Genomic DNA, 24,208 nt, shown 5'->3' on the forward strand with positions numbered 1-24,208 from the left:
TGTAACCAGTTTTCTGGGGTTCAGTGCCATAATATATATATATATATATATATATATATATATATATATATATATATATATATATATATATATATATATATAACCTACTAGGCTAACTTCTTCCATTTCTCTTTTCAGAGCTATTATATTCTTGTTGTATTTCAGCCTCTTTGATCTATCAAGGGTTGATAGGGCAGTGTTGAGGTCTCCCACTATTATTGTGTTGCTATTGATGTGTTCTTTCAGATTTGTCAATAATTGTATAAAATATTGTTCTGGTCCCTCATTTGGTGCATATATGTTTAGGAATGAAATTTCTTCTTGTTGTATATATCCCTTGGTTATTATGAAAGATCCATCTTTGTCCCTTCTAAGTTTTTTTTCTCATAACTTTTCTGTCTAAAGTTTGTGTCATCTGATATTAATATGACCACTCTAGCTCTTTTAAGGAATTTGTTTGCTTTGATGATTGTCCTCTATCCTTTGATTTTGAGTCTATGTTTGTTCTGACTTTTCAGATGTTTTCAGATGTTGGATTCACTTTTTTTTTTATTATCTATTTTGACTTTCTGTGTTTCTTTACTAGTGCATTTAGTCAATTGATGTTGAGAGAGATAATTACCATGGTATTTAGTGTCATCTTTGTATAGGAGTTTGGTTTGTCTGTTGGTCTGTCTTGTCTTAAGTAGACCTTTCAGTTTTTCTTTTAGTAGTGTTTAAGTCTATAACGTTTCTGAGCTGTTGTTTATCCATGAAGGTATGTATACTTCCTTTAAACCTGAATGTGAGTTTGGCTGGTTGCAGTATTCTAGGTGAAGCATTCATTTCATTGAGTTTTGTCACTATATCCCACTACTGCCTTCTGGCCTTGAGGATTTTTTTGTGACAGTTCTGCTGTAAATTTTTTTTTAAACTTTATCTTTTGATTGATTGATTGGTTGGTTTTTGGGCCACATCCAGTGGTACTCAGGGGTTACTCCTGGCTCTGTGCTCAGAAATAGCCCCTGGCAGGCAGGGGTCCATATGGGATGCCAGGAATCTAACTGGGTCCCTCCCAGGTCAGCAAGGCAAATGCCCTACCTCTGTGCTATCTTCCCGGCTCCATGATCTGCTGTAAATTTTAAGGGTTCTCCTTTGAATGTAATTTCCCTTTATGATCTTGCTGCTTTCAGTAGTCTATCACTATCTGTGAGATTGGTCAATGTGACTAGGATGTATCTTGGGGTGCTCTTTTGGAGGCTCTTAAAGCTTGTACTCTTCGTATGCAGTGTTTGGTTGTATGCAGTCCTTAGCTCTGGGAGTTTTTCTGCAATGATGTCCTTGAAGATTGATTCTTCCTGGGTATTTTCTTCCTGTGTCTCTGGGACGCCAATGATTCTTAGGTCGTTTCTGTTGAGTTTATCAACTTCTGCTTTGTCTGTTTACATTCTTTGAGGATTATTTCCATTGTCTGATCATTTGCTTTAAGGCTCTTTTCAAGTCTCTTCTGTTTTAATGGAGTTTTTCCTGCATCTCATCTTCCTGCTCATTGATTTGGTCCTAGCTGCTGTTACTCTGTTGGAGAGGCTTTCCAGTGAGGTTTTAACTTCACCTACCAAGTTTTTCAGTTCCATTATTTCAGTTTGGAGTTTTTTCATTTCAATTTTCATATCTTCTTGATTCTTATTTGTGGTTCGTTCAGCTCGACCAATTCTTACTTTGAATTTTGTGAACATCCTTCATATTTCTTTTCTAAAATACTTATAGGCCAAATATGTGGTTTTCACTTTTCTGGTTATCAGATCTGCCATCTTCATTCTCTATGCATGATGTTGGCCTGCATTGCTTCCCATTGTCATGCTTGTAGTTTTTTGTTTTCTAGGGTTGTGCTGAGGTTCATTTGTAGAAGATGTGTGAGTCCTTATAACTAAGCAGAGCAGCCAGCATCCTCTGGCTCTGCCCTTTGTTTCTGGGGTCTGGTCACCTTGTTGAGGTACAGTCAGGAGCTCTTCTGTGTGGGGTGGTTCACTGCCTTAGCAGAGCAGAGGCCATTCCTGTTTCATGATTTTAAGTAGCAAAAGATTAAAAACATTATATATTCCATTGGAAGGAAATTTATAACACAAGCAACGGTGTAGCCATATATAGGTATGTAGGTCATATCTTATAAATGAAGAAGTTGATATATAAAACGTCACATAATATTTTTAATGTTTTGGGTAAAGCTCCCTCCTTCCTTCCCTTTCTCTCTTGTTCTCTTCTTCCCTTCATCCCTACTTCCTTTCTTTCCTTTTGTGGCCACACCAGATAGTGTGCTTCTCCTCCTGACTTGGTGCTTATGGGCCCCATTTCTGCTTTTAGGACTACTATGTCTTGCCAGAATTGAACCTAGGTCCTCACATGTGCAAGAAAGCTGCTCTGCTATTAGGTTATGTCCCAGTGTGATAGGGTATTTTTTTTAATGTAGTGTTGGGAATCAAAACTAGGGCTTATAAATTCAGGACATGCATTCTATCACTGAATTACATATTTGGACCTTAAGCTTTAACATATCAAAAGAATTATGAATTTATCATACATTTACATGGCTGTCATTCATGCACATATCATTGAATACATAAGACACTGATATTGTAGTTGCTTTCTGAGAGAGGTTATAAGTAATGACAGGAAGGACATTATATATACATTGCAGGTAGTGCTTGTTACTTTGATTCATTGTTTTTTTTAGTGTTGTGGCAGTAATACCATGAATTCAGATGACTAATTTCTGTCATAGTAATGGTAAAACTGAGACTTATACTAACTGAAATGACTTTGTACGATTACAAGGGTGCAAAGAAACTTAAGTCATAATTAGAAATAATTGAAACTTGATAATATTTATTTTTAGAGAAAATTAAAATATCATTTGTAAACTAGGGTAGTTTACAAAATGTACAAGTTTGGAAATCACACTTTACAGTGTTTTAATAAAGCAAATAAACTTTATTTCAGAACACGAAAGATCTTCAAACTATACTTAATATCTTAAGTATTCTTGTTGAGCTGGTGTCAGCTGGTAAGTTCTTGTTCCTTTTGATCTAATTTATGTTTGTAAACAATGATGTGCAATATACAATAGGTACTTTATTTGGCATTTTCTAAAACAAACAGTGGTGATTGGATGAGTGTTGGAATTTGGAAACTGAAATATCTTTAATTTTTGTTTTGCTATGGTATCTTCCAGAATTCTTACAATCCTTGAAACTCATGTGTTTCAGAACCTTTAATATACACATTTTCTGTTAATTATATTTACTTCCCTAGCTATTTTGAAACTAAAGTAAATGAAATTTTTGGGAAGATGTTGGGAGATCACCTGATTATCCTCAGGGCTTACTCCTGGCTCTTTGCTCATAGATCAATCCTTGTGCTATGGATCAAATTTGGGTTAGTTAGTGTGGAAGACAACTACCTTAACCCCTATTCTATCTCTCCAGCTCTCAGATAAAATTTGATATTGGTGGTATTTGCCATTTCATATTTTTCATCACTTCATATATTTCAGTTGTGATACTAATATATATTATTGGAAGTTTTGCTGTTTAAACAAGTTAAAAAAACTGTATTTTTTTAGGTGGAGGGCGAAGAGCCAGCTTTTTAGTTGCCAAGGGTGGTTCACAGATCCTGTTGCAGTTACTTACCAATGCCAGCAAAGACACTCCCCTGAACGAGGAGTTAATGGTGCAGATTCATTCTGTTCTTGCAAAGATTGGACCCAAAGGTAATACTTTCGCTTTTATATTATCTATGTAACGTTGATTCTTTCTTCCTTTAAAAGATGCCACAGTGATAATTATTGTGTTAGCCACTGATATTATTGTACATGTACATACATGTACTCGCTCATGTAAGGCAGGTACTCTACCATTGAATCATAATATTTGGCCCTGAAATGTTGCCAGAGGTGGCAAAAATGTGGCTTTTTTCCCTTGGTTTCAGTCATGTAATATAAGTGACCTCCAGTAATTGAGGATCCTAATTCTTTATGAATTCATGAGTTTTATTGAAGATAAACGAAGACAAAGGAAGAAACATACTAGTATGTCTGTGCAGTTGGTTGCTTGTTATATTTTGTATAACACAGATATTGTTGGATCTAAAAGATGGAGACTGGGGTCCGACGTGGTGGCGCTAGATGTAAGATGCCTGTCTTGCCTGCGCTAGCCTAGGATGGACTGCGGTTCGATCCCCCAGGGTCCCATATGGTCCCCCAAGCCAGGAGCGACTTCTGAGTGCATAGCCAGGAATAACCCCTGAGCATCACCGGGTGTGGCCCAAAAAACAAAACGAAACAAAAAAAAGATGGAGGCTGAATGTGAATATTTTGCTTTGTTGGTTTCTTTTTTTTCTCTTTGTGAATGTGAATGCTTTGGGAGTATTAGTTTTTTCTTTAAAATTTTTTTGTATTCACTAATACTGAACAGCCTCAGTAACCCCCCATAAATTTACAGTTTAATCAACAAATTAAAATATCAAAACATTTCTTAGTATAATAGAAAAATCTTTTTTTTTTTTTTTTTTTGGTTTTTGGGTCACACCGGCAGCGCTCAGGGGTTACTCCTGGCTTATGCTCAGAAATCTCCCCTGGCAGGCACAGGGGACCATATGGGTTCCGGGATTCGAACCACCATCCTTCCTGCATGAAAGGCAAACGTCTTACTTCTATGCTATCTCTCCGGCCCCAATAGCAAATTCTTATATTTAGAGAACATGAATTGAAAATTATCCGCAGACTTCTAAAACAAAGGAAGAAATTAATGTTAGGTTAATAGAGAATTACACTGTTGTCTAGAACCTGAGTTCAGTTTATGTGTGCATACTTGCACAAAGATTACAATGATTCCTAACTCTTAGAACAGTCATTTTCTTGGGGGGAATTTAAGCCATATTCAATGGTATTCAGAGCTTACTTTTGGCAGTTTGAGATGTACCATGTCTATTACCAGGTATCAAACTTGGGTTGACCACATGCAAGGCAAGAATTCTACCTGCTATAAATACTATTGCTCTGGCCCCATATAGTGATTTTCAAGAGTTCTTCCAATGCCTTCTGATATGTAGACAGGACTTCATTTTGAGTTATTTTATTAGAATATTTATTGTTAGAATACTTATTTGTTAGAATATTTATTTAGAAGAGACTATATATGTGTACAGCGTATGTGTTTTTGTATATTTTATTTGTTTTATTTTTTATTATACAAATACTTGAATAATGCTTTTAGCATATATCTTTAGGAAAGTATCTTTGAGATGCCTTAATTTCCCAGGTATCCTGTGGCCTTAAGATGTAAACATATAAGAAAAAACAGATGTAAACATATTTAGTTTATTTTAAAAATGCCTCATTTGGTGGGGCTGGAGCTATAGCGCAGCGGTAGAGCATTTGTCTTGCTCATGGCTGACCCAGGATGAACCTTGGTTTGATACCTGGTGTCCCATATGGTCCCCCAAGCCAGGAATAACCCCTGAGCATCACCGTGTGTGGCTCCAAAACAAAACAAAACAAAACAAAACAAAGCCTCATTTGGGACTGCAGAGAATACAGTGGATAGGGAATTTCCTTACTTAGAGTTGCCCCAGATTTGAGTCAAATAAAATGAGTAAATTGAGGCATATTGCCTATAATTGATCAGTACACATACAAGGATTAAGGGGTAAGCAATGCTGGGAGGTGGAACTATCTAAGGAGTGTAATGTAATGTGAGGAAAAGCTCTGTGTGGATTTCTCTTAAATATTAATTCTTAAATAATTGTTCTTTTGTTCCTCATGAAAGTCATTTCACTCTGGAAGGTTCATTTCTTTTTTACTTAACATTTCTATTTGTGAAATAGTTGTGCTTTTCTAGGTCTCCTTACTTTGTTTACCAATTTAATACTTTTAAATACTTTTCCCCCCAGATTACACTTTGACTGCATTCTTTGTGAGAATGAAAAGCTGTCACTCTTTTCTTTTTATAAAAGAATTTCGATCATATTTATTAGATTATTTTCTACATAAGTGGTCAGTATTTTATTACTTTTGTAATTTTGAATGCAGTATGATTTATATTAAGAAGATAATATAGCTAATGGACATTTGTTCTCCAACTGTCCTTCTTAGCCATGTGGTAAATGGGAATATATGGGTTCATGGGAATATATTGAACATGTAACTGATCAATTAAATTCTTCTTTTTTTTTTGTTATACTCATGTCAGGCTTGACCAATTTCTTTTCCTGCTCCTGCTCCCATCTCCTGACTCCTTCTGGTACATTTTTAAAAAGCCATGTTGCAAAGATATAAGGCCTATTTTAATAATCATGCAAGATTACTACAACTTTCAGTACTGTAAGGTAGACATATATGTTGATAGCATGAATTCTAATACAAACTTTAAAAATGCATTGCTCTCATTTCTCATCTTTTTGAACAGATAAGAAATTTGGAGTGAAAGCTAGAATTAATGGCAGTCTGACTATAACCCTGAACTTGGTCAAGCAGAATTTGCAGAATCATCGCTTAGTTTTGCCTTGCCTTCAACTTTTACGAGTTTATTCTGCAAATTGTGAGTATTTTATAGAGTAGCTCTTTAGTGAGAAGGAGGGGAATGTTTAGGCCAGTGCTTCTCAATTATTTTCTGTCATGCCCCCCCTAGGAAGAAGAAAACATTTTTCATGCCCCCCATGCGACTGTAAATAGTATCTTTATTAAAAAAAACTTTAACCTGCAAAACAAAAATATATAAAGTAATTTGAGCTGATTTTGTAATCAGAGTTAATGTCTGGATTCATTGCTACAATGAGCCATTAATTTTCGAAGCAGGGTTTGAAGCAGGACACAGCACCTCTCAGCTCCAGAGGCATACAGGGATATAAACACAGGACTGGCCTGGAGAGATAGCACTGCTGCATTTGCCTTGCAAGCAGCCAATCCAGGACCAAAGGTGGTTGGTTCGAATCCCGGTGTCCCATATGGTCCCCCGTGCCTGCCAGGAGCTATTTCTGAGCAGACAGCCAGGAGTAACCCCTGAGCATCGCTGGGTGTGACCCAAAAACCAAAAACCAAACAAAAAAAAACACCCCACAAAAATAATAAACACAGGGCTTAGCTTGTTATGACAGTGTTTGCAGAGGTCAAATGCGCCCCCCCTCCTTTACAGAGCTTTGCCCCCACCCCCAGCGGGGGGCATGCCCCACTGTTTGAGAAGCACTGATTTAGGCTAACCTGCAGATACTTGGGGACTACTCTGATTTTGTGTTTAGGGCTTGCTTTAGACAGTACTCAAAATTCTTGTAATGCCAGGAATCAATCTTGGCCTCCTGCATGCAAACCACGTTCTACAGTTGTTGATCTCTGGCACTATGATTGTTGTGTGGATGCCCCTTTATTCTCTCTTTCCTTCCCCCACTGTGGCATGCTTCCTACTAAATACCATTTCTCCTGCTTTTTGTATCAGTTGCCTTTGGGCATTGCTTGTTTCTCTGTTATGTTTCTATCCCACCTATGAAAGAGATTATTCTGTGTCTGTTCTTCTTTCTCATTTCATTCAGAATATAATCTCCAGATCCATCTATAAAATCAGCAAATTGTATGACTTCATATTTTCTTACAGTTAAGCAGTATTCTCTTGTATATATGTACCAACGTTTCTTAATCCAGTCTCTCTTTTTTTGGGCATTTGGGTTGTTTGCAGATTTTGGCTAGTGTTAACAGTGCTGCAATTAATCTCTGATGACCCTTTGAATTTCTGTGGTGTCCGTTGTGATGGTCCCCTGTTTCATTTCATTTCAGATTCAGTTTATTAGGGTTCTCTCTTTCTCTGTGACTCTTGCTTGTGGCTTCTAAATCTTATTCATTTTTTTCTAAGAACAAACTCTTGTTTTCATTGCTCCTTTGCATTGTTTTATTGGATTCTAGTCATTCTCTAACTTTTATTATTTCCTTGCTCCTGCCTGCTTTTGGCTTATTTTATTGCTCTTTTTTTCAGTTTAGTGCGCAGTCAAGTTATTTATGTGGACCTTCTTTCCTTCCTGATGAATGCTTCAAAGCTATAAATTTTCCTTCTCATACTGCTTTTTATTTGTCCCACAAATTTTGTTAATTCATGTTGTCATTGTTATTTGTTTTCAGGAGTCTTTTGATTTTTCTCTCCGACCCACTCATTGTTCAGTAAGGAGCTACTTAGTGTACAGGTATTTGTATTGTTGTTTTCATTTCTATCTTTGATTAACATCTAATTATTTTCTTGACTTTGTGGACTTTTTTAAAAATTTATTCTGGAGAATTTTCTCTTTGTGGAGAAAAATGTGTATTTGGCTTTTAGGGAATGAAGTATCCCCTGTCTTTCATTCATTCCTTCATATCAAATATTTCCTTATTGATTATTAGTCTTATTGACCTATTAAGAGATGACAGAGGAGTGTTGAAGTCTCTTACTACTATTAAATTTCTATTAGTGTCTTCTTTCAAGTCTATTAGCAGTTGTTTTACATGGTTTGCCGATCCCTCTTTAGGTGCATAGATGTTTAGGAGTGTGATTTCTTCATGAAGCACATGCCCTCTATCATTAGGATATGACCTTCACTATCTTTTGTCACCATTTTGAGCATAAAGTCTGTCATCTGCTTACTATTATGGCCATGTCAGCATTTTTTGCAGGGGTTGTTGAATTGAAGAATTTGCTTTCATTCTTTGACTATGAGTTTGTTTTTGTTCTGAATATTTAGATATGTTTCTTAGAGATAGCAAAATGGTAGGTTCAATATTTTAACCCATCCTGCCATTTTGTGTCTTTTAGTTGGTGAGAGAGATTTTTGTTATGGAGTTTTGTGCTATATTTCTCTAGAAGTTTGATGTATTTGTGGGATTTGGATTGGCTTTGTACCCCCTTCAGTTATTCAGGTAGTTTGAGTATGTGAAGTTCCTAGTAATTGTTTTATTTATAAAGTTTTGTATTGATTCTTCATATTTGAATGAGAGTCTGGCTGGGTAAATTAGTCGTGGTGAGACATTCATTTTATTGAGTTTTTTCACTATATTCCATCACTTCCTATTGGCATGGAGGATTTCCTTTGGTAAATTTTTTAGATTTTTGTAGATTTTTTTTTGTTTGTTTTTTTTCGGGCCACACCCATTTGATGCTCAGGAGTTACTCCTGGCTAAGCACTCAGAAATCACCCCTGGCTTGGGGGGGGACCCTATCGGACGCTGGGGGATCGAACCTTGGTCCTGATCCTTGGCTAGCGCTGGCAAGGCAGACACCTTACCTCTAGTGCCACCTTGCTGGCCCCAGATTTTTGTAGATTTTTTTTTTTTTTTTTTTTTTTTTTGGTTTTTGGGCCACACCCTGTGACGCTCAGGGGTTACTCCTGGCTATGCGCTCAGAAGTTGCTCCTGGCTTCTTGGGGGACCATATGGGACGCCGGGGGATCGAACCGCGGTCCGTCCTAGGCTAGCGCAGGCAAGGCAGGCACCTTACCTCCAGCGCCACCGCCCGGCCCCCGATTTTTGTAGATTTTTAAGGATGCTCTTCTGTATGTAATTTTCTTTTTTTTTTTGATCTTACTGCTTTTATTTTTCTATGATTTTCATCATTCTGATTAGGATGTGTCTTGGATTTTTTTTTTTTTTTGGGTCTCTTTTAGCTGTTACTCTTTGAATATCCTGAATGTGTTCTTCAGTTCTGAGAATTTCTCATCAGTGATGCCATCTTTGCTGCTTCATAGGGTTTTCCCCCTGGCTTTTGGGACCATAGTGTTTCTTACATTATTTATTTTTGAATTGACTTCAAAGTTCTCTTGTCGTTTATGTATTTATTTTGAGGACTATTGCCATCTTTTCTTCTTGGCTGGAGGTTTTCTGTACTTTATTTTCAAGCTCACCAATTCTGTCCTTAGCAGCTGTTTCTCTGCTGGTGGGACCTTCTAATGATTTTTTTTTTTTTTTTTTTTTTTTTTTGGTTTTTGGGCCACACCCGGTGACGCTCAGGGGTTACTCCTGGCTATGCGCTCAGAAGTCGCTCCTGGCTTGGGGGACCATATGGGACGCCGGGGGATCGAACCGCGGTCCGTCTCCTAGGCTAGCGCAGGTAAGGCAGGCACCTTACCTCGAGCGCCACCGCCCGGCCCCCTTTTTTTTTTATTTTTTATACTAAATATTTCAGTTCTGACATTGCTGTTTTTTGTTTTATCTATGTATTTGTTTTTTTTTGTTTGTTTGTTTTTGATTTTGGGTCACTCCTGGTGACACTCAGGGATTACTCCTGGCTCTGTGCTTAGAAATTGCTCCTGGCTTGGGGGCCCTATAGGACTCTAGGGGATTGAATTGTGGTCTGTCCTAGGCTAGTGCAGGCAAGGCAGATTATGTTACCATTCTGGCCCCTATGTACTTGTTCTTTAATAAATATTAGTAGAATCATCAGGAGATAGTTGTTCATGATTTGATGTTCAGTCATACAATGTATAGCACCCAATCTCTTTATTTTATTTATTTTTAATATTTGATTGAAACTAAACTACTGTGATTAACAAAGTTCTTCATAGTTGGGTTTCAGACATACAATGTATTAGGGCCAGTGTCATCACCAGTGTTGACCTCCCTCTACTAATGTTTCCAGGATGTATCTCATACCACCAACCCTGTCACTAGCCTACCAGTATAACAGGCCCATTAAGGTTTAGATTGTTAATGTTTGGGTCTCATGATTTCATGAGACTCCAAGCTGACTTTAGTTTTGATATTTAGTTCTGTCCTTTCTTAAAACCACCAGTGCACCTGAGATCACTGGGCCCCTGTTTTTCATTATTTTATATTTATATTTCTCCTCTACTGAGTTTTTTTCCTTCTTGCTATACTCTGGAGCCAAGAGTGTTCAAGACAACTGATTTAAACAATTGCATTTATTTATGCAGTTATTCTAAACTATATATGTGTTATCATTCTGTATTTATCCTATTTCTTCTGGCTTACTTCATTTAACATAATATTTTCCAGTTTCACCCATGTTGCAGCAAATTGCGTGATTACATCATTCCTTAGAGCTATGTAGTATTTTGTTGTATATATGAACCACATCTTCATGATCCACTCCTCTATATTTGGACATCTTGGTTGATTCTAAGTCTTAGCTATTTTATTGAGTGCTACAATGAATAACATTGTGCATACATCCTTTAGGACCAGTGTTTTTCTGTCCTGGGAATAGATACCCAAAAGAGTGATTGCTGAGTTATATGGTTGATCGATTCTTAGTTTTACGTAGAACCCTTTATACTTTTTTTTTGTTGTTGTTGTTTCTTTGGGCCACACCCATTTGACACTCAGGGGTTACTGCTGGCTATGTGCTCAGAAATTGCTCTTGGCTTGGGGGCGACCATATGGGACTCCAGGAAATTGAACCATTGTCTGATTAGGTTAGCGCTTGCAAGGCAGAGGCCTAACCTCTAGCACCACCTCTCTGGCCCTTCATTGTTTTCTTAATTTAGATTTCTGTAATGCTAATTGATATGAACACTTTTTCTTTTGCCTTTTGGTCATCTGTTGGTCTTCCTCAGAGAAGTGCCTGTTCATTTTCTATCTCCAATTTTTTTGATGTTTTATTTTAGGTTTTATGACTACTTTGTATATCCTGGATATCAACCTTTTATCTGATGTGTTGAGTGAAAATATCTCCTCCTACTCAATTAGCTATCTTAATTTTAGCTGTTTTTCTTTGCCATACAGAAATACTTTAATTTGATGTAATCTCATTTATAGTTCTGACATTTTATTTTGTATTTTTTTCATTTCTGCTTTTATATTCTCTTGTATTTTTTTTCTTTTTTCTTTTTTTTTTTTTTTTTGATTTTTGGGCTACACCCGTTTGACGCTCAGGGGTTACTCCTGGCTGTGCACTCAGAAATTGCCCCTGGCTTGGGGGGACCATATGGGACACTGGGGAATCAAACCGTGGTCTGTCCTACACTAGCGCTTGCAAGGCAGAAACCTTACCTCTAGCGCCACCTTCCCGGCTCCCTCTTGTATTTTATTGTGTTTTATTGGCAATATGTTTCATTGTTTCTTTGAGCTAAGTGAATATCCTTAAGTATTTTCCCTCTGAACTCCATTATTTTGTTTTTGTTTTTGTTTTTTGGGTCACGCCTGGCAGCGTTCAGGGGTTACTCCTGGTTCTATGCTCAGAAATCACTCCTGGCAGGCTTTGGGACCATATGGGATGCTGGGATTTGAACCACCATCTTTCTGCATGCAAGGAAAATGCCCTACCTGTATGTTATCTTTCCGGCCCCCTGAACTCTATTTTTGAGAGGTTATATAGGATTACTACTGATTGGGTTAGCAGAATTGCAGTCTTCACCCGAAGATGTGGTGGTTTTTGTACTTAGTTTCAAAGTACTTTTTTCCTTTATCACTGTCATTCTTCTCTACTCTTAGAGAGGTCTCTGGATTTACATGGGTTATCTTCGTCAGGGGTATGGCCTTTACCTGTAGGTGGCTCACAGTCAGTTTGGGTAGGTCAGGTAGTTCCACCTATGTACTTTGTGCCTTGACCTCAACTTCCTGTTCTTGGGAATCCTCTCCCCTGAGAGTGACCTCTACCAGTGGATTGACTGCATTTTCTTTCTTTGGGAAGATCAGGTAGCTCCTACTTGGGTCTTGGGTCTTGGGCCCCTTGGGCCTTGGGTCCTGACTTCCAGCTCAGAAACTTCTTAATTTTATGTAGTCACATTTGTTTTTCTTTTCTTCCACTTACTTGGTTAGTGATATTTAATCCTTAAAGATTCATTTAACTTCAGTATCAGGCAGAGTTCTGCCTATATTTTCCTCTATGTAGCTTATGCTTTCAGGTTTATACTAAGGTCTCTCTCTCTCTTTTTTTGTTTTGTTATTTTTGTTTTGTTTTGTTTTGTTTTGGGCCACACCCAGTGATGCTCAGAGGTTACTCCTGGCTATGTGCTCAGAAATTGCTCCTGGCTTGGGGGACCATATGGGATGCCAGGGATTGAACCCAGGTCCATCCTGGGCCAGCGTGTGTAAGGCAAATGCCCTACTGCTGTGCTATTGCTCCAGCCCTATACTAAGATCTCTAATCCATTTTCATTTGACTTTTTTGCAAGTCTTTAAAAAGATGTTTGTGTTCGTTTTTGTTGTATGTAGCTGATCATTTTTCATACCACCTATTATTGAAGAGATTTCCCTTGTTCTATAGTTCATATTTCTTATTCTTTTACCAAAGATAAATTAATTGATCATATATTGGAGAGTTTCTATTCGATTATTTTGTTTTATCATATCTTTTTCTGTTTTCTCAAACATTCTTGTAAAGTTTCTTGTCTGTTGCTACCACTGTTTCTTTGAGCTCTATATACATCCTCACCATATTCTTTTACTGGATGTTGGTGTTAGTGCTGGTCGAATATTTTTTTTTGGGGGGGGCCAAACCCGGTGATGCTCAGAGGTTACTCCTGGCTACATGCTCAGAATTGCTCCTGACTTGGGGGACCATATGGGACACTGGGGGATTGAACTGAGGTTCCTCCTAGGCTATTGCGAGCAAGGCAGACGCCTTACCATTTGCACCACCTTTCTTGCCTCTTGGTCGAATCTTCTTGACTATCTTCATTCACTAAGCCTGGTGAGGTTTTGAACTGCTTTCATATTCTGCCTGTTTGCAGGCTGGGGTTAGACTCTTCACCTGAGGTTTATGCCTTTCGTCTGTAAGGGAACTCTCTAAGTGGGCCAGTTTGTTGGTGTTCTCTTTCTTCTTTGTTAATGTTTTCGAGCTTATGTTGTTGTTACTTGCTCTTTAGATTTTCTTATGATGGTTCCAGGAGATGCTGTGTTGTGTGTTGAATGATTTTGCACCTTGCATCACTACTATTTTTGGATCAAGGTTTTTCTGACCTGATAGGTGGGGCCAGCTGACTCCCCTTGCCCCATGGAGTGCCTGCCTAGGAACTCCTGTGTTGCTCTTGTCATGTTGCTTATATTTATAATTGCTAAGCCTTGAAAGTGATAGGAACAAGTTTGTGGTTAGATAATTGCATGTTATGTATGAATACTACAGTTGCTTTAATTATGTTCCTCATTACCACAAACAGATTAGAACCTCCTAGTGTTTTTTTTATCAAGCCTGCATTCACCAGGGACTGAGTTCTGACCTTTATGTATAATAATGGCCTTCATTGTTATTCTTGTGAACAGTTCTCCATAGTTGAAAAACATTTTATAATATGTTTACCTAGTTTAACACTCGTATGCCTTGTTTGTTTAGTCAATTTTTGACAAAAATATGTTTTAACAAAACTATTAATTGCATGGTGTTCATTGATTGATGTCTGATTTGTTTTATTTCTGTCTCCAGAGATATTTCAGAGCCACATCAACTACTTACTGCAACTTCTGTTCTGTAGTAAATTTTTCCTCATTTGTGAAGAAGACTGGACTTCAGTTTGTCCAGACTGCCTTGTATTTTCCAGGGACTGGGCTTCTATCATAACATAAATAGCTAACTATTTTAATCTATTTAGGAAGTTAGTTAGTGTTTGTTAACCGTTTTTCTCCCTCTCTGCTCTTCCCTGAGATTAGACCCTTTGTATCTCCAATACATGGTATTTATTTATAGGAGTTCTTTTAATTTATTTGAAAGGCTTCCCATTCCCCTGAAATGGAGCATATAAGTGGACCTTCTTGTTAGTAACACACTTTTTTGTTTTTAAATTACTTTATTTAAACACTGTGGTTAAATGGTCATAATATAGTTGATGTATTTTTTTCACCACAATTGCAAAGTTGTTCATGATTGAGTTTCAGTCATACAATGTACAACATCCTTCACCAGTGTGCATTTCCTGCCACCACTGGTGTCCCCAGTTTCTTTCCCCACCTTCCCCCATTCTTGCCTGGGGCAGACTTTTTCTTTCTCTCTCCCTTTTTTGTCCTTTTAGATGCTGTGGTTTACTGTTTCTTGTTGCTAAAAGGGTAATATCCTATCACTTTATCTCTTTTCACCACCCAGTTCTTGTTCAGAGTGACCAGTTCCAACTATCTTTGTCAGAGTGTTCCCTTTTCTACCCTAATGGCATTCCTGCATTATTTGTGACAAGCTTCTGACCCTTGACTGGTTCTTCTGTCTATTTTTTCTGGATATTATTCATCTAACATCTTTTTTACCCCCTATGTCCCAGAAATGAGTGTGATTATTTTATGCCTGTCCTTCTTCCTCTGACTCATTTTGCTCAGCATACTACTCTCCATATCTGTTCATGTATAAGCAGATTTCGTGACTTCATTTTTTTCTAATAGTATTGCTTTGTGTAGATGTACCACTGTTTCTATCCACTCATCTGTTCTTAGGCACCTGAGTTGTTTTCCAGATTCTGGTTATTGTGATTAGTGTTTTGAACATAGGAATGCAGGAAGATTTTCTACATTTTTTGTGTGGGGGGCGGTTCCTAGGGTATATTCCTAGGAATGCTATCCTAGAACATATGGAAGCTTAATTTCTAGTTTTCTGAAAAATATTCATACTATTTTCCAGAAAGGCTCCACTAGCAGTGAATGAGAGTCTCTTTCTCCCTACCATCCTTGTCAGCACCGGTTGTTCTTGTTCTTTGTGATGGTAACACAGTTTTATATAACTTAATTATTTAGTTTTCCTACAAGTTTGTATTTTAAAAAACCTAAAAATTTGTTTTAAAGAAGTAATGCAAAGAACTGAGTTGTCTGGGTTTGATCCCCACTACTTTTAGGAATTTGGTCCCCTAAGCACCACCAGAAGTGATACTAATTCACAATGTTGGGAATAGCCCCCAAGTACTACTTGTTATAGTTTTTCGCCCCTCCTTCCAAAACCTTAAGTTATTGTACCTTGGTTGACTTATGAATACTTAACCTTCATAAACAATAATCTGTTCATTGTTGACTATGTCTTACCAAATAATACACATCTCTACTATTTAAGTCATTTTAGATCTTTGCTTCTTTTGCAGCTGTGAATTCTGTATCCTTAGGGAAAAATGGAGTTGTAGAACTGATGTTTAAGATCATTGGGCCATTTAATAAGAAGAATTCTGGTCTCATGAAGTGAGTATATGTTCTGAATGTTGAATATGGCATATCTTTCGTTATTCCAGGTGTTATCATCATGTTCTTCATAATGTGTAGATCCAGTTGAATTTTAGCTAGGATCTTTCATAGCTCCTAAGTAATGATTTTTATCAAAATAACAAATATTTTCTTTAAAATTTCTTGAAATTTATCAAAATTAGAAATTTTTATATTTATAGATTATAGTGTAACATTCCTAGATGTGCTAGAAAAAACAGAAAAGATCATACATAGAATGTCATTCATTCAGAAATATTGAGTGCCTACTATGTTCCCTGCTCAGTTTGCAATCTTTTTTTAAATTTTATTTTAAATTTACATATTTATATTTTATTAAATGCCATTCTTTTTCTTTTATCTTGAAAATGTTCAGATATTTGTCGTTTGTTCCACCCTACATTTTTATTCTTAGCAAATTCCAGACTTCATAAGTATGCAAATATATATCATGTAAAGATACATCATGAATATTTTATAATTTTTCCCCAGTACCAAAACATACAGTTCTAGTAAATAGTGACTTGAAAAAAACCCCACTTACTACTATAATCCTGCTTACCAAAATTAATTCCTTAGTATAACATAAAATCCAATTGTAGTCATTTTATCCTCGAATTTTATTAAAGTGCCCTTGTTTGAATCACTTTTTAATGAGATATATTATTATCATTATTGCTATATTTAAAAACTTTTCAACCCTATGTAAAGTAAATAAATGAATTTTATATGTCTCACTGTTTCAGTAGTAACCTAGCAGTCTGCCATATAAGTTTTTATCTTTCCATCTTTTTTTGTTTTGTTTTTGTTTTTGGTTAGATCCAGTGGCACTATGGTTACTCCTGACTCTGTGCTCAGAAATCACTCCTGGCAGGCTTGGGGGACCATATGGGGTGCCTGGATTTGAACCACCATCCTTCTGCATGCAAGGAACACCCTACCTCCATGTTATCTCTCTGGCCCCTGCCTTTTTTTTTTCTGAAGTATTTTTTAAAGTATATATCATCATTACATTTGTTCTGTTGGTTCTTTAGTATAATTGCTTTTAATTAGGGTTTTTTTTCTTTTAATATTACTATATTATTTTTATGCCTAACAGTATTAGAAATCCCTTAAGACCATTTTATATTTTCTGATAATCTCAAAAGATTTTTCTTTTTATACTTGGTTTGTTCTAATCAGGAATCAAATAAGATCTGTAAATTCTATTTTGTATGTTTTGTAAGCTTCAAATCATTAACACTCCACCTATGTTTTTTGGTATGTTTATGTATTTGTTGAGGACCTGATTGATCTTGTAGAATGTTTCAATATTCTGAATCAAGATAGTCAACTGTATCCAGGGGTCATTTAACAAGTAGGTATCTCCCACTCATTTTCTGTAGACTGATAAAGTAAGAGGCTTTTTAGATTCAGGGTCTATTTTTACTGATCAAAAGCCTTTTCTGAGTGGTTGCCAAATATTTTGTGTCACTTTTATTTAAATTTTATCTAATAATTTAACAATATGATATTGCCTAGCTCCATTATTTCTTCAGGTGTTGCAACATAGTAATCTTTCTAATTTTTTCATCTTTTTACCTGTGACTTATAAAAATAAAGAATTGTCCACATCGACTCATTAAATGAATGGAAGAGGAGCATTCTGGCATTTTCTTTGTGGTTGCGGTTTTGTGACGTTACACCCTAACACAAACATTTGCATTCTTGTAAATAAGTGCTACCTCAGAAACTAAAATTTCAAAAACAATTTATCAGAAAATTAGGCTAAGAGCACTGCTAGGCTTTTTACCCTTTTAACATGGAGATCAAATTATTAGCTTCTTGAAAATTGAAGGTTACTCACATATAATCTGTCATTTAACCTCCTCATTTGCTGGTTCCATGAAATAAATTGCTTATTATTCCTCAGTTTCTTTTTTTTTGGTCTTTGGGCCACACCCGGCATTGCTCAGGGGTTACTCGTGGCTGTCTGCTCAGAAACAGCTCCTGGCAGGCACGGGGGACCATATGGGACACCGGGATTCGAACCAACCACCTTTGGTTCCAGATCGGCTGCTTGCAAGGCAAACGCTGCTGTGCTATCTCCTCGGGCCCATTCCTCAGTTTCTTATTTGTAAAATGGTAATAGTCAAATTTACATCATTTCTCCTGATAATCTAGTTAACAATTATTATAATTAGCATATATGTCAATAGATTATTTAAAATTAATTTAAGTAGTATATCACTATGGTTATGAATTAATGCCAATTTATGGTAAAAATAGTTTCTAAATAATTTTTTTTGTTCTTGCATTTTATCCAGTGGTGGTTGGGGAGCCATGTGGTGCCATTACTCCCTCTCTTGGAGTTATATTCACAGCTCTCTGATTTTTAAAAATATCTAATAGGTTGCTCATTTTCATGATCTATACTATATATTAGTATCTTGTAATTTCTTAATCCACTTTATAGTTTTATGATATGAAATTAATATATCCCAAACTATACAAAAATAAATGGGTTGAAACTTCTGAAAAAGAAATATCTAAATTATCAGTTAATTTTTTTATTTTTAAAATACAGATTTTTGCCTTAAAAAGAACAAATCATTTATAGACTATATTTATTGATCTCTTATTATTTTTTAAATAATTTTAGGGTCTGAACTAAAAAAATCTCATTCACATCTAAGACATTAGTATTGTAATTCTTTCTCACCATAATTAATACCATACTACATTTAGCATAGTAGACTGAAGAAAATAACTTAAGGATGATATGTGCTTAAGAATTTTATTTTTTCTTCAGTTTTAAGTTTGGATTGAAACTATTCTAATAAATATATTCTAATTTTTTTACAACTTAAAAATATCCACACTGGTACTTTTAATTCAGAAATTCTTTTGTATTGAAATTTGAAAACATATTCTTTAAGGACACATTTTAGTAAAAATGTCATTGTTGACTACCCCTGTTTCAAAATTTTTTTTTAATATAGTAGATTTATGGAACAAAGATGACATGTTTTGGAACCAGATTGGATTTGGGTTTTGCCAATGTGGAAGAAGAAACATCAACCAAAAAATGAAGAAGTTTTAGACTAAATATTTCAGAAGCAGTATTAATTTTTTACATGTGGTATAAATAATTGTAGGGAGCCATTTATCCTACAGGTGTTAGTGTTTCCAAAAGTACTCTTTTTGATAATTTGAAGTATGTAGCTGTAGATAGGTAAATCTTTAGATTCATTGCAGGTGTTTTCAGTTGTATTAGAGTGTGTGTGTGTGTGTGTGTGTATCTCGGGTTTTGTGTGTGTGTGTGTGTGTATCGGGGTGTGTGTGTGTGTTTGTGTGTGTGTGTGTGCGCGCGCACGCGCGCGCGCGCGCGTGTGTGTGTGTGTGTGTGTGTGTGTGTGTGTGTGTGTGTGCTCCTGGCTCTGTTGCTCTGGGGCCTTGATTGGCAGTACTGGAGACCATGTGGGATGCTGGGGATAGAACTTGGGTTGGTTGTATATAAGGCAAACACACTCTACCCATTGTGATGTTGCTCTGGCCCCAATTGTATTAGTTTTCAAAGGCTGTTATAATAAAGAATCTAGTATATATTTATGTGGATCAAAATGATAGAAATATCTCACTGTTCTACAAGCTAGAATTATTTTAGTTTTGTTTTGTTTTGGTCATACTCAGTTGTGCTGAGGGCTTACTCATGATTCTGAGCTCAGGGATCACTTCTGGTGTGACTTGGAGACAATAGTGGGGTTTTGAGGTTTCAAATTGGGTTAGTGGCATGCAAACAAACACCCTACCTGCTCTAATGATCTGACCCTGGAAATTAGAATTAGATACTTAAAAAAAAATAGAATTTTAAAATTAGCTCTTCAAAGAGGCTAAGCAATTCTTCTGATACTTATTGGTGATAATAGAATTCTTTTATTCCTTGTTTGGGGGAGGGGTTTAACCTTTTGTGTTTTGAATTTTAGTTTATACTTTATTTGTAATAATAATAGATTGTTTTTTAATAATAGAAACGTAGAAGTGATTTCTGAGCAAAGAGCCAGGAGTAATGCCTGAGCGCTGCTGGGTGTGGAACCCCCCCAAATTAATTCTGGTAGGCCATGGAGACTACATGGGATGCCTGCAGGAATCTAAACTGTCAGCTGCATGCAAGGCATGCATTTATTTCATTGAGTTTTGTCACTATATCCCACCACTGCACTTCGGCCCTGAAGGTTGCTTGTGACAAATTTGCTGTAAATTTTAAGGATGCTCGTTTATATGTAATTTCCTTCTTTGATCTTGTTGCCTTGAGTATTCTATCCCTGTCTGTGGTATTAGTCATTGTGACTAGTATGTGTTTTGGGGTGCTTTTCTTTGGATTTCTTTTATCTGGTATTTTATGGGCATGCAGGATTTGGTTGCATGCACTCTTTACTCTGGGCATATCTGTACAGTGATGTCCCTGACTATTGATTATTTATAGGTATTTTCTTCCTGGGTCTCTGGGACTCCCATGATTCCCCCATTGTGTTCTTGCAGTATGGTCTTTTCTAAGTGTTGTGCTGAGGTCCATTAACATAAGGCTATGAGGGTGGCTGTGGACCCGGTTCATGGATTGCCATGCCCCAGGTCACCCCTCCTAGTGGTTCCCTTCAGGGCTGTGGGCAGGTTGCAGGTCATTTTCTCCCTCTGGGGTATTGTGGGAACTCACATTGCTATTGATCAGTTCTCCTGCTGGTTCCCTTCATGGCTGCAGTGGGGTCATAGGTCACTTGCAGCCTGGGGGGGGGTGTTGGGGAACTCATCTCTCTGTTGCCTCAGTCTATCTGCTGGTTTCCTTCTTGACTGTGGATCAGGATATTTTTTAAAAGAATTTTAAAACCCTGAGAAAACTGTCACACAGGACAATTTCTGGTATTTACTAGGTTTTGCTGAGTAGTAATTGTCTATTTTTAAATGTATTGCCTTTCTTTAGGAATATTCAACTAGTTCTGTGTTTGAGTTTGACCAGCTGAAAAGCCTTGATAACTGTCTCCAATCTTACATCTATTTTATTGTATAACTGAAATTAGAAGTTTCTTACGAAAATTATGAAAATTCAAACTTACATATTGTATTTTATTTACTTTTAACTTTTATAAAATATTTAAATATAAATTTTAATTTTATTCACAAAAACTTAAATATAATTTTATTTACTTTATCTCATGAATTCTGAAATTTTAAATTTGAGGAAGTTATAGGCATGTATTTATAACATATAAAAACATCTTTTTTTTTTTTATTGTTTGGGGTTGGGCACACCCAGCTGAGTTCAGGTCTTATTCCTGGTTTTTCTCTGAAGGATTACTCCTGGCTGACCTAATGGACCTTATGGGGACCAAATAGGTTGTTGGTAAAAGAATTTTGATTGGCTGTATTCTTTTTTTTTTTTTTTTTGTGGTTTTTGGGTCACACCCAGCAGTGCTCAGGGGTGATTCCTGGCTCCAGGCTCAGAAATTGCTCCTGGCAGGCACGGGGGACCATATGGGATGCCGGGATTTGAACCGATGACCTCCTGCATGAAAGGCAAATGCCTTACCTCCATGCTATCTCTCCGGCCCCTGATTGGCTGTATTCTAAGCATCTTATTCTAGTCTACCTGTTGTACTATCTCTCTGGTCCTGTTTTTATTTTTCAATTGCTGCCTTAATATTGTTTTGTTGTAAACCAGAGTGCACAAGAGAGAATAACTTTTATCACAGATGAACATATAACTCAGTGCCTAGTCACAGGTAATTTTTTCAGGTTTTAATAGGAACAAATTCTTATCTTAAATATTCTAATTAATTATGACATCTGGTCATTCTGTCTCCCTTCTAATTTATGCAGTTTTATTGCTTTGTTTTTAGTTTTAATTTCTTTAATAGTTTTTCTATATATGTTTACACTTTATTTTGTTATTTAGATTGCAAAATTATATAAGAGCTAAGTTTGCTAATTTTTATACATATAAAGTACCTGCTGCTGTGGATATCTAGTAGGCATTCAACAGATTCTTAATGAACTTACACAGAAAATTCTTGATGAGTAAAATGTTTGTATGCACATTTTAAATACAAATCATAATTGATAACATCTTACTATAATAATACAATAACCATGTAATTTTTAAGTTGCAGTAATTAAGTGGATTTTTATAGTAATTCAAAAGCAGTACTAGATTAGAGATTTTTCCATAGTAATATTATATACATTTTTGATGAATAACAGATGATTTTACCATAAGAATATGATTTTGTTCAACTTATTTGCAATTTCTTTGTTTTCTACTGAACAAGTAGAATTTTTGAGTTATTAGCTGCCATATTCTATTTGGGTCTATACAGAAGAAAATGTTTGAGGTTTCAAACATTTCTCTTCAAAGTTTTTAGTTCTAAATTATTTTACTTTATCAATAAAAATATCAGAAAGATTACATTATGGAGTTTAAATACTTTAAGGTTAGAAAACTATGAATCTATAATTTTGGAGTTATAAAAACTCTTTAGTTAGGCATGTTTTGAATTTCTTTGTGAGTCAGAGCTGAAGATTGTTTTATGTGTTTTGTGTGATCAGTCCAAGTCATTTCAGGTACAACAATAAACTATGCACCTGATTTCTTATGTGAAGAGTTAGGCATAGTTAGTTTTCTTCTTTTTTAATCTTAAAAAATATTTTTTAGTGCTTTATTTAATGTTGATTTTACTCATCAATTTTTAACATGAAGATATATATAGATATCAGCTGATGCAATTTACTGTAACAAAAATGACTTGAAATAGATAACAGAATAGCTACTTATCTGAAAAGATTGCATAAATTACTATTGTAGATTAATTTTACTAGTTTTGTTGTTGTTTGTGTTTTCTCATGTTGACAGGGTTGCTTTAGACACTCTTGCTGCATTGCTAAAATCAAGTAAGTTTTTAAATATAGAAATAATAGATAATACTTCTGAGTGTTCTATATTAAAGGAACTGGAAATGAAGATATAGAGTACTGTTATAAATTTGGTTATGATATTTTAATTTTAGCATTGATTTATAATATACATATCTAGCTAATGTCAGTTCTATTGATTTGTTTACTCTTTATGTAAGTCAAATGCATTAACTTCTTTTTCTGTTACTTATATAAATATATAAAACTGTTAATTGATGAAGATAATAGTAAATACTGTGTAAGTATCATTTTACATAAGTGATTTATATACTGTATGGAGAGCATAGAGTATGAGTACTATCTGGACTTAATATGAGGAAAGCTGTTTCTTCAAATACTTACAATTTTGACTTAGAACTCTCTTATTTTTTTCTAATAATATATAGAATGAATTTAATATATATTTTACTAAGTTATAATTTAATTATAAATATTTAATTATAATTTACTTAATTATAAATAATAAGCATGCATTTTTATTATTAAAACTGATGTATGGAAGCATTGAAATAAATATATTCTTATAGAAGAATCTGCTTTGTATTTTTGCTTTATATTATACTCCAATATCTCTTCTAAATATCAGTTTTTGTTAGTATTCCACTCATTGATTACATTAACATTTTATTTAGACATATATTGGTTTCTAAAGATCTTTTGATGGCTTTCAGTATTTTAAATAAACTTTTTATAATGGTTGAGACCCTTATGTTTGAATTACCAGAACTGATTATTTGAATATATGATTACTTGATGGGAAGTTTGGTATTTCTTAAAGCAATTATCTATTAAAATTTAAAAATAATCCCAAATCACAATTTTAAAAATAAATAAAAAAAGAAAAAATAAAAAAAAATGAATAAAAAAAAAAGAAAAAAGAAAAAATAATACATGAGTATATATCAACTTATTTCATTTTTTGAAATGAAATATGTGGTACTCACTAGCCATAAATAAATTTTAAAAGATATTTGTAGCCTTGCTTTCATGTCTTTTATGGTGCTAATTTTGTAAAGAATATTTTTGTAGCTTAAAATAACTGTTAACATTTTCTAGTTTTCAGCATCCTTCATAGTAAATTCATTCTAAATCAATAAAAGTCAAAAACTCACAGGTTCCTAGAACTTTATAGAAAGTGATTAACCAAACAGGATG

The 24,208-nt window shown here is 35.4% G+C and overlaps 1 protein-coding gene across 1 annotated transcript in view; it reads left to right on the top strand.

Annotated features, from left to right (window-relative positions):
- AGTPBP1 (ATP/GTP binding carboxypeptidase 1) overlaps positions 1 to 24,208 on the top strand; it is a 131,938-nt gene that overhangs the window by 33,074 nt on the left and 74,656 nt on the right. Inside the window, exons 6-10 of the mRNA XM_049784133.1 lie at positions 2,977 to 3,040; positions 3,599 to 3,745; positions 6,441 to 6,572; positions 15,994 to 16,087; positions 22,992 to 23,029. Coding sequence (XP_049640090.1) covers positions 2,977 to 3,040; positions 3,599 to 3,745; positions 6,441 to 6,572; positions 15,994 to 16,087; positions 22,992 to 23,029 — 475 coding nt within the window. The remainder of the gene's footprint in view (positions 1 to 2,976; positions 3,041 to 3,598; positions 3,746 to 6,440; positions 6,573 to 15,993; positions 16,088 to 22,991; positions 23,030 to 24,208) is intronic.

This window comes from Suncus etruscus, chromosome 1 (assembly GCF_024139225.1).
Source record: "Suncus etruscus isolate mSunEtr1 chromosome 1, mSunEtr1.pri.cur, whole genome shotgun sequence".
In the NCBI taxonomy this organism is placed as follows: Eukaryota; Metazoa; Chordata; class Mammalia; order Eulipotyphla; family Soricidae; genus Suncus; species Suncus etruscus.